This window comes from Gymnoscopelus braueri (assembly GCF_963280865.1).
Source record: "Gymnoscopelus braueri genome assembly, contig: SCAFFOLD_409, whole genome shotgun sequence".
Lineage (NCBI taxonomy): Eukaryota > Metazoa > Chordata > Actinopteri > Myctophiformes > Myctophidae > Gymnoscopelus > Gymnoscopelus braueri.
The window spans coordinates 1-11077 of record NW_027660875.1 but is presented as its reverse complement, the minus strand read 5'-3'; the positions used below and the strand labels follow the sequence as shown (position 1 = coordinate 11077).

The 11077-nt window shown below is 42.1% G+C and overlaps 1 protein-coding gene across 3 annotated transcripts; it reads left to right on the top strand.

Moving 5' to 3' along the window:
- Positions 1 to 2501: 2501 nt before the first annotated feature.
- On the top strand, positions 2502 to 9878 carry LOC308081116 (uncharacterized protein). 3 transcript variants are annotated; one of them, XM_080457510.1, is made up of 9 exons: positions 2502 to 2701; positions 4065 to 4098; positions 4454 to 4857; positions 5195 to 5321; positions 5863 to 5910; positions 6056 to 6152; positions 6283 to 6411; positions 6716 to 6811; positions 7017 to 7474. In XM_080457510.1, the coding sequence occupies exons 6-9, from the start codon at positions 6074 to 6076 to the stop codon at positions 7247 to 7249; spliced, it is 537 nt and encodes a 178-aa protein (XP_080313636.1). In that variant the 5' UTR covers positions 2502 to 2701; positions 4065 to 4098; positions 4454 to 4857; positions 5195 to 5321; positions 5863 to 5910; positions 6056 to 6073; the 3' UTR covers positions 7250 to 7474. The 3 variants fall into 3 exon arrangements, with proteins under 3 accessions (XP_080313636.1, XP_080313638.1, XP_080313637.1); XM_080457512.1 differs by adding an exon at positions 9460 to 9878 and having other exon boundaries at positions 2502 to 4857; positions 7017 to 7213; XM_080457511.1 differs by lacking the exon at positions 4065 to 4098.
- Positions 9879 to 11077: the final 1199 nt, after the last annotated feature.

The following is an 11077-nucleotide window of genomic DNA, read 5'->3' as shown; positions in this document are numbered from 1 at the left end:
AGCAAAATATGGTTATTCAACGTTGAATTATAGTCGTTAGGGTTGATTTTTGGTTACGATTGAAGACTGATGGTTTTTCAACATTGAATCACTGTTGTATTGCAGTGCAAAATTCAATGATTGAAATGCCAACATTGAATCAGCGTTGAATCTATGGTGCAAATTCAATGATTGAAATGCCAACATTGAATCAGCATTGAATCTATGCTGTTTGCCTTTTTCTTTTCTTTTTTCTTGATGGGGGGAGGGGGGGAGGCACACCCCTCCTCACACCCCCCCTCCCCCCATTTAATGATTGAAATGACAACATTGATTCAACGTTTTATCCATGCAGTTTGCCGTTTTCTTTTCTTTTTTTCTTGTTGGGGGGAGGGGGGGCAACCCCCTCCTCCCCCTCCCCCCTCCTCCCATTTAATTATTGAAATACCAACATTGATTCAATGTTGAATCTATGACATTTGCCTTATTCTTTTTTTGACGGGTGAGGGAGGGGGGATGCCTTCGCCTCCCCTCCCCTCCTCCCCCTACCTTCGCTAACCCTAACCTTAGCTGCCCTTGGGTTAGGGTTAGCCTTCTGGAGCCCATGGAGTGAATCCGAAATCAGATTCTCGATCAGTGCGTGTCCGATTCGCCCAATATAAGTTTCCTTCCACACAGACCTACGGTTTACAACCTAGGCTCTTAATTGCCTAGTGCAGCGATTCTCAAACTATGGGTCGCAACCCAAAGTGGAAGGAAAAAAAGACGATGTCCTTCACTCGGATTTTACACCAGGCAGTCGTTTGTGTATTTGTCCTGTCTCGCGCATCAACTGAGGCCGATAGGCTGTGCTTCAATACACATCATGCATGTATAATTTGGGGGGGCTGCGTCCACGACCAACGTGAAACCTCTCTCTCTCTCTCTCTCTCACACACCCCGACACCACACACACACACCCCGACACGACACTGACACTGCACACAATGCACACAGCGTAGCAACAACACAGGAGGACACAGATGATTTAGCTGAGCTCTTCAAAACGATTTACTTAGTCCGTAAGCGAGAGGGTACAAAATACAAGAACCGCGGATCCATGTGGTTTCATCTGTAGCCCTCGCACGGAGTTTAACTTAGACTGCGTCGTAACGTTACCGTCAGACAACAATTACAGACAACCAGAGACCACCAGTAGCCTACTACCAACAGCTGCACCGCTATGTCGGATAAAGAAATGATGTGGTTCTAGCGAGATATTTTGGGGGTGGTTTGCTGGGGTCGCCAAAAGATTTCCCTTATTATATGGGGTCGTGGTATGAAAAAGTTTGAGAACCCCTGGCCTAGTGTTACCGCTTCACTTCAACATGCTTTAACTTGATAATGTATTACGGGCCCATCTTTTGATATGTTGTAGAGCTTGTCCATGCGAACACGTGGATATGTGTCTAATTTCTTTGACACTTTTATGGCGAAGATCTCCACTTTCACTATGGTCCTAAGAATCTAAAACCCTAAGACCATTTTGAGTGGTCTTAGGGTTGAATGGTCTTGTAGTGTCTTACATGGACGTGTTTCCCAGAGGAAAGCATAAGAATGCGATTCAACTTCCCTAGGCTCTAGGCCTACTAGGCCTAGGGAACCAGCTTAAAGTTGGGGTGCCTGCGACCTTATACAGGGATTTTAATTCAGACCTCAATAGCTTCGACTACATACCTGGACAAGGAAAGTGGTGCTGTGAGGATATTATTTTTTGATTTTCGAAGCGCCTTTAACACCATACAGCCCCCCCCCCCCCCCCCCCCCCTCCTCCTTCCCCTTCTGAAAGACAAACTGAACAGCATGCATGTTGGCCCACACCTTGTGTCCTGGATCATGGACTACCTCACTGACAGACCACAATACGTCAGGTTGAGGGACTTTACATCTGACACTGTGACCTGCAGCACAAGAGTCCCCCAGGGGACTGTGCTGGCCTCCCTTCTCTTCACCCTTTACACGGCAGAGCTCAGACACTGCACAGAGATGTGCCACCTGCAGACATTCTCAGTAATGTAAAGTATACATAATAATAGTAATAATAATATTAATAATAATAATAAAAAAATAATAATAATACATTTTATTTATAGCACACTTTACATTTTTGGAAATCAGGTTAAAAAACAACAGGTTAAAAAACAAAAGGCACAAAAATGTTAAATGTTTTTACATGATGTGAACATCATTAATATCAGTTATTATTATCATTATTAATTTTATCCTTCAACTTCAGCCGATCTACAAGCTCACAACTTGCAGATCGGCTGTTTGCCTCTTTCTTATATTATTTGAGAATTTGGCCAATGTTTGACAATTTTTTTTTTGTATAGTTTGTTGATTACTCTTGATGCAGCAATGGTCTTTTTATTTGCTATATTTTTACTTTTTCATTTATTAAAAAGGTTACTTAAATTGTCCCTTCACTGTCATCTGGGGACCCCCCCCCCCCCCCCAGAAAAAAAAATCATGTGGGGACCCCTGGCTGGTCCCGATCCACAGGTTGAGTACCACTGACCCAAAATTGCGTCAACATTACAAAGGGGTTAGGCGGAGGCGGAGCTTATCCGTTTTGAACACACACTCAGACGGACCGGGGAGCTGCAGGAAGTCGAACTAACGGCTCAGGAGGAGCGAACCTTACAGACATGGATGTTTCCATGCTTCTAATCTACTATAACAGGTAAATTGAATTAGTTTATGGAATTAAAATGTTGTCCAACTTGTTAGTTCATGACCGTGGCGTGTATTTGCCCGAGTATAGCCCTGAAACATGACTGTCATATATGATATGATAGTCATGACGAAACTTCAACCTGGTGTTTGCACTTTCAACTTTACGGTCCTTACATCTAAATAAACGTTCAGATTTCAAATATAAAGTGCTTAACCCATGGCCACGGATGTTACAATTATATATGGTATCTCAGAAGTACCCGTATTTTCCGTATTGTTTAATAAAAAGCATTTTCATCCGATCGATGGCCATTTCCTCATAGAGTTATAACGTATGTAGAGTGCAATACACTTCCCAACCGATAGGGTCACAGTTAGCATATGGCGAAAAACCTAAGAAAATGGCCACCGATCGGATTAAAATGCTTTTTATTGAACAATACGGAAGATACGTGTACATCTGAGGGTCCGTACATACTTGTAACATTCGTGGCCATGAGGTCAGCACTTTATATTTGGAATCTGAACGTTTATGTGGATGTACGGGCTATAAATGGAGAAAGTGCAAACACTAGTTTGCAGTTTATCCATGACGCTCGTGATCCATGACTATAAGGCAGGCCTGACTCGCAAATTTTGAAACTAGTCGTTGGTAGAAACATATTTACACATGATTAAAATATAATTGTATCCAAGTGATGTTTATAATTAGTAAATCAATAAGTCTGATTAAGTACTTTAGCCCTATTTTATACTTTTGTCGTACAACAGCGTTGCTTAAAAAAATCGCCAATCTACAAGCTCACAACCTGTTGATTTTACTATTTTTATTAAGAAGAAAACCCCGACTGGATCTGTGGATCCGGATCTTCAAATAGTAAAATCAGCAGGAAGTTGACATTTTTATTCAAAAAATAAACAGTACTGGGTTTGGTGATGTTCTATATTGTCTGAATTAGCTTTGATTGTGTTTGTTTATGTGCTAAAATAGTGACTTTGAGAGCTGTTTCAGCGTACAATGTAAGTCAATGAGGAGCATATTTTGAATGATCAATTTCTAATCAATGGAGCAATTATATTTGATTTCTTGTCCTCCTTTGGAGTTACATCATGGCAAGGTAAATACACAACACAAACCTCTACCAAAGTGGTCTTGCCCTTTTAAGCACTATCGCTTTAAACATGGAAGCCATGCCAGAACCACGCAATTTAAAAAACATAATTTACCATTATAAATCCTAACCAAACAGTAAAGAAATACCACATCACACTGGGCAGAAAAAAGTGTTACACTGGCATTCACCTCATTAGAGCTATTTGGATGCAGTAACCTATGTTAAACCTATGTTAAATCTGTGCTCCTTCTCCAGGTGTTTTTGGGTCTTCCTCTGCTCCGTTTGCCTGGTGCGTTCCATGTTAATGTTTAATTATTGCTGTTTTGTTTCTCCTGAATGTGTGACTAATCCTGCTCCACTTTCTCCTTATCAGCTGTACCTCCACTGTTAAGTTTCTAAGATACAAAGTCATCCCTCCATAGACTGCCCTATTCATGATAATTAAAACTTGTATCTGATTGCATTTAATGGCATTCTCCCACTATGCTTTCAAAAACTAAATGATAAAACAAATGTCATTTATCTATAGACACAGGTATCTGTACACCTTCACTTGTCTTTATGAGGGGATCTACTAATATTTCCTATAACTAATTAATTAAAGTCTAACACATCAATCTTCTTCTTCTTGCGTATGTCATCAGATCCTCAGCTCCGTTGCAGCAAGCCAGTCCAGCGTCTCGTCATCCAGGTTCATCAGGCCTAGGTCGCCATGTGGTGGGCGGTGTTTCGGGCAGCTGGTCATGATGTGTTCCACAGTCTTTAGGGGGTCTCCAGGTTCACAGTGGGCACTGTCCGAGAGGCCCCACTGTTGCATTGCTTCACCGAAGCGTCCCACGCTTGTCCTCAGGCGGTTGAGGGTTGTCCACTGCTTACGGGGCAGGTGCTGGCCAGGGACATCTGTGGGATCCTCGATGTAGTTGTGAAGCCTAGATGGTTCTGCTGCTTTCCACTGTTCCCTCCACCTTGCCTTGCTAGTCTGCAGTCTAACACATCAATGTTAGACTGTTTCTCTTCAAACAACATCAACACTTCACTGATACTCTTGGTAAATAAGTTTGCTATACTATTTGAAAATGGTGCCAACATGACAACTGTTTAGTTCAGGACATGGCTATGTTTAACAACGTGATACACTATCTGGTCATAATAGATCTTGGGATAACAACTCTACTTTCAAGCAGACAGAATGTTTACAGCTGTCTAGATGTACTTAAATCATTAATTGATCTGTTAATTATTTATGCGTGTACAGTATTTACAGTCTGTTCTTTCTATTGAATATAGTCATTCCAGAATTTTACTTCCCCTTAGTGGGTGTGTATTGTGTTTTCTACCATATAAAAAGGCGACATTTGACATGTAATTGTGGTTGTGGTTGTTAGGACACCGATGACCTTCCAGACATGTCCCACCTCTCCATTGGGATCCTGACCGTGGTTCCTGAAGACAGCCCGGCTTCTCCTCACTCACTGCACTTGGACTCTTCACTATCATGCATCGTCTTGGAAGGTACAACAGTGATGACCTTCAAAGTCTCCCACATGCCATCTGCCTACTGTTTGGACTGATTTACGCACTGAATTTGGAGTACCCCAAATCAATGAAGAACACCTTTGATTTTATTCAAAGAGTTCTTCTCTCACTTGGACATAAATCCCTAAAACCCAAAATACAATCTCTCAAAAACTGATGGAGTTAGTGATTGTTAAGATTAGAATAACCACTGGATTAATGCAGGCACTTTGATTGTTTAGCTTTGAATAACCATCAATTTAATGCAGACACTTTAATTTTGATTGTTACGGTTATAATAACCATTGATTTATTGCACTCATTTTGATTTTTGTATTGCTAAGGTTATAATTGAATATAAATTGAATTTATTTGTGACTTGTATTACATTCCACATTACTTTTGATTGGTCTATCTAAAATCCACAATGCATTGCATAAAGGCATAGCTATTTTTTAAAGATCTTTGACAGACTACAAACTAAGGTTACTTTTCTATGTCTCTGCAACCTTGTGATACCTTCTACCCCGATTTACAGCCATACCCTCCAGCCTCTTCTACACAGGCCTGCCGACCTGTTGATGAGGTATGTTTTCTTTAGATTTAACCCATGTAGACCTACAAGCTCTTAGCACAGCACTCGGTGCTGCGCTATGAGCTTGTATAGTAGCCTATAGTTTTGATGATTTTTGACCAAGTACAATTAAGGGCCTTTTGTCTTTTCTGCACAGCCGTATGCAGCTACATATATGGACTTGGATCAGTGGAACCAAGAAACACCCAGTGTACTGCAACCTCCATCTCCGTCCAGTGATGCTCCAGTAGAAGGTGTGGTTCCTCAGCTAAGTGTCAGCAGACTTGGCACTGTTGTCCTTCAAATTCAGGATTCATAGATGAGTTTTGCTTTTTTTTAAAAAACTTTTCTTTACAGTTTTTGACGTGCTTTCAATCTTTCTAGGTCAACCAAATCCATCTGACCAGAGCATACCAGAGGGTCAAGGGTGGCAGCCTTGCGACTCTTGTCGGTCTGAGGTGGAGAAGCTCCAGCTCCAGTTGAGGAGGATAACCACTGTGCTCTCCAGTATCAGTACGTTTTATTGCCTGTAATGTTGCAGTTTTCAGTTGTCTGCTAATTTCTTTGTCTCACTTGAAACTTTACTTTATCCTGTACCTCTTTTGTGAGTTCTCTGACATGACTGGAAAACATTGGTATCCCAAAATAAAACTGTTTTCGGTTTACTGAAGAGCTGGGGAGATCGACCCCTGCTACTGAACAAATACTCATCAATGACTGCTATCAGAATATACTGTAGAGCTTTGTAGAACAGTACTCAATCTTATTGTTTTACAAATACACTCAGTAGACTCAGATTTTTTTGTCTTTGTTCTAGGCTCTGAGAAACTAGACGCACTGAAGGGCTTTATCACCCTGGTCGGTGACCTAGAGTCTGGAGTGTCCAGTCTCGGGCAGCAGGAGCTATATCCAGGTATGGATGTATACGTTTGCCATACATTTCACACTGAACCTGACGTTCTTGGTAGCGAGTGATCCGTGTTGTGAGCTGCAACTAGATAGTGAAGTTTTCAGAAGGTCACAGTTGTCTGTTTTCATGGTGCACTGAGCGCAGAAAGGGGTCAATGTAGCTGATGTCTTAAAATGCAGTTTGTTAATTGCTCGCTCTCTATTCACAGGCTGTGGACAGATGATTTCATCTGTGCAGCTGGCAGCCATACACCAGCGTGCCAGGAAGGACTGCAAGAGGCTATTCCACGCCTTGTTCGAGGTGTTCTTCACCCATGAGGAGTGCCGCAATGCCGTCGTATACGGAAAGCATGGTGTCATCCCAGAGGGGAAGAACAAACTGGATGAGGCGAAGAGGCACTGTTCAGTAAGTATTTGTCACACCACTAGTTCCTCAGAGTAGTGTTATAGATGGCCAGTCAGTGGAGTTGGTAACCACTTATAGACAGACATGCAAAAGTGTCACTTTTCAGCTACAGTCACCTTTTTGAACTCAAATAGGGCAATTGTGTGACACCTGACCCGAAAGAAAACAACATGTTGTCACCTTTTTCACCTCGGGCTGTTTGCATGCCTGTGTATACCACCTGTATACCACCCATAGACCACCTATAGACCACCTGTATACCACCTGTATACCACCTATAGTCCACCTGTATACCACCTATAGACCACCCGTATACCACCCATAGACCACCTAGAGACCACCTATAGTCCACCCGTATACCACCTAGAGACCACCTGTATACCACCCGTATACCACCTGTATACCACCTATAGACCACCCGTATACCACCCATAGACCACCTAGAGACCACCTATAGTCCACCCGTATACCACCTAGAGACCACCTAGAGACCACCTAGAGACCACCTAGAGACCACCTGTATACCACCTGTATACCACCCATAGACTCACCTCTTCAGACTCCACCTCAGCCCGTAGCACTTGCCCTCCTAGCCTTGATGACCTTGCAGGATTATGCAAAGGACAGATACCAGGTCATTGTTGACCTGGCATCCTATAAATGCTGAGTCCACCTAGAGTCCACCTAGAGTCCACCTGTATACCACCCGTATACCACCTGTATACCACCCATAGACCACCCATAGACCACCTAGAGACCACCTAGAGTCCACCTATAGACCACCTGTATACCACCCGTATACCACCTGTATACCACCTAGAGACCACCCATAGACCACCTAGAGACCACCTGTATACCACCTATAGACCACCTGTAGACCACCTGTATACCACCTAGAGACCACCTGTATACCACCTATAGACCACCTGTATACCACCTGTATACCACCTATAGACCACCTGTATACCACCTATAGACCACCTGTATACCAACTATAGACCACCCGTATACCGCCTATAGTCCACCTGTATACCACCTATAGACCACCCGTATACCACCCATAGACCACCTCGAGACCACCTAGAGACCACCTATAGTCCACCCGTATACCACCTAGAGACCACCTATAGTCCACCCGTATACCACCTAGAGACCACCTGTATACCACCTAGAGTCCACCTAGAGACCACCTAGAGTCCACCTGTATACCACCTGTATACCACCTAGAGACCACCCATAGACCACCTAGAGACCACCCATAGACCACCCGTAGACCACCCGTAGACCACCCATAGACCACCTAGAGACCACCCATAGACCACCCATATACCACCCATATACCACCCATAGACCACCTAGAGACCACCCATAGACCACCCATATACCACCCGTATACCACCCATAGACCACCCGTATACCACCCATATACCACCCATAGACCACCTAGAGACCACCCATAGACCACCCGTATACCACCCATAGACCACCCGTATACCACCCATAGACCACCCAGAGACCACCTAGAGACCACCTAGAGACCAAATAGGGCAATTGTGTGACACCTGACCCGAAAGAAAACAACATGTTGTCACCTTTTTCACCTCGGGCTGTTTGCATGCCTGTATAGATATATATCTTGGGGTATCTTGTGACAATGTATACACATGTCTGTCTTACTGTGTTGTGTTTTTAGGGCTTTTATTTCGGGGGACGGGCGTGCTATAACAATTAAACTTAAAAATATGATACATTCGGAATAAATAGCCTCCAAGTAAAATTTGCAGAGAGCAAGGAGGCTGCCAAGGGCCCCTCCCCTCCCCTCATAACCAGTTGATCAGCTGTAAACTCTGTCTACACAGACTGTGGCAGGCACAGGGCTCCAGAGTGCGACCTGCCTATTGTGCTGTATGTGCGAGTTAAATCTGATTTCGAACCACCTCTGGAGGTGGTTTCAAATCAGATTTCAACTCAGATTTCAACTCGGATGTGTGCATTTAGACTGATTTAACCAGAATCTCCTGTTGACTAGTTGAGCACAATTTCCTAAATTAATATTTAAAAAAGTTTAGGTTGGAGTCAGGTGCTGGTGAAAGTGTATGCAATGCTTTAGATGCTCATTTCAAATTCCAGTCCAGTCTTTTAGCCAACCCGCACTGGCTGCTGCAGATTAAGTGTCTTTGTGTTTTATATGTATACAAAATTGAGTGTTTAAATCCCATGTGCTTTCTTGTTATCTTATCTTTCAGCTGCTGCTCAACGATCGGACCGAAAATTAACCCAGTTGAACTATGAAAAGACGGTCAAGTCTTGGCTGCAGTTTGCGCCTGGCCGTCAGGGAGGCATCCCGAGGAATGCTCTGGAGCAGCAGGGACCGGATCTGGATGCAGGTGGCACCTCTGCAGGTTCCCTCCCTCCCTGAAGGGATTAACCCATTACAACCGGGACAGCGTTTTGCGTTTGAACTTCAACCATTTTTTCTTTTCTTTAACCCATCTAGACCGGGACAGCGTTTTGCGTTTGAACTTGGACCTTTTTTTCTTTTCTTTTTATAAAAAACAACTAAAAAAAAATCGTGAAAATGAATATTTTGTCCCCGATTCTGTCTTCTAAATACTTCTTCCAAATCTGTGGTTCTCAAATTTTTCCATGTCAAGGACCCCCAAAATCACATGTATTTGGACGCAGACCCCCACCTAGAAAAATATCTTTCAGGGACCCCCAGAAACAGATTTCAGTTACAAAAGTTTCCTTTGAAAAATATATATTCAAAGATTTGAACAAATGTTTACGATTTTTCAAAAATAGCAGATCTATCATTTAGAAGACATTCACAGAATCGGGTCAAAATATCCAAATGCTTGCAGACATTTTCACGATTTCTTTCATAAATAGCAGATCTACAATCTTGTATATGTTCTATATTTCATCTGTTAAAGCATAAAAACAATGGTTAAAGCAGTTCAACGCAGGTCTAAATGCCTTGGTTCAATAAATGTGAAGATTCAAATCATATTGTCTGTCTTTATTTTTATATTTTCACATTTTGGGAAATGTAAGGTAATTTTGAACAAGATGTAGCCTTACAGTATATCAGCATACATAATTTTAAATGTACATGCAGATTACCATTAGGTTGTTGGATGATCAGGATCAATATTGATTCCTAATATGATTCAGTATAATCCAATTAATAAATTAAATCAGTGTTCGATTCCTGATGTTGATTCAACATAAAATCAACTAAAATGTGCATGCAGATTACCATTTAGATGATGGTTGAATCAATGTTGATTCCTAATGTTGATTCAACATTAAATCAACTAAAATGTGCATGCAGATTACCATTTAGATGATGGTTGAATCAATATTGAGTCATAACGTTGATTCAACATAAAATCAACTAAAATCAGCATGCAGAATACCATTTAGATGATGGTTGAATCAACGTTGATATAGTGTTAGTTAGTGGTTGAAACCCAACGTTGAATCAAATAATAATGGCGTTGTGATTTCAGTACAGTTTCAACGTTGAGATTGAACGTTGAGTCAACCGTTATGGCCGACTATTTTTCAACGTTGATTCACCCATATTTTGCTATCTGGGTGAGGTTGTCTGTTGAAGATAAAAGTGAACCAGTGAAAGCAGCCGATCTACAAGCTCAGAAACACGTTGCTATCTGAAAAGTTTTGAGATTGTAGATCGGCTATTTTCAGAATGAACTATGTCATACATTGAAAAGACATACTCTCAAATAAGCATTTCAGGTTATCTTTAACAATTGCACTTGCATTAATTGACACAATCATGTTGTGTGCAATGCAACTTAAATGAAGTCTGCATCAAGTGGGGCTTGAACTGGCAAC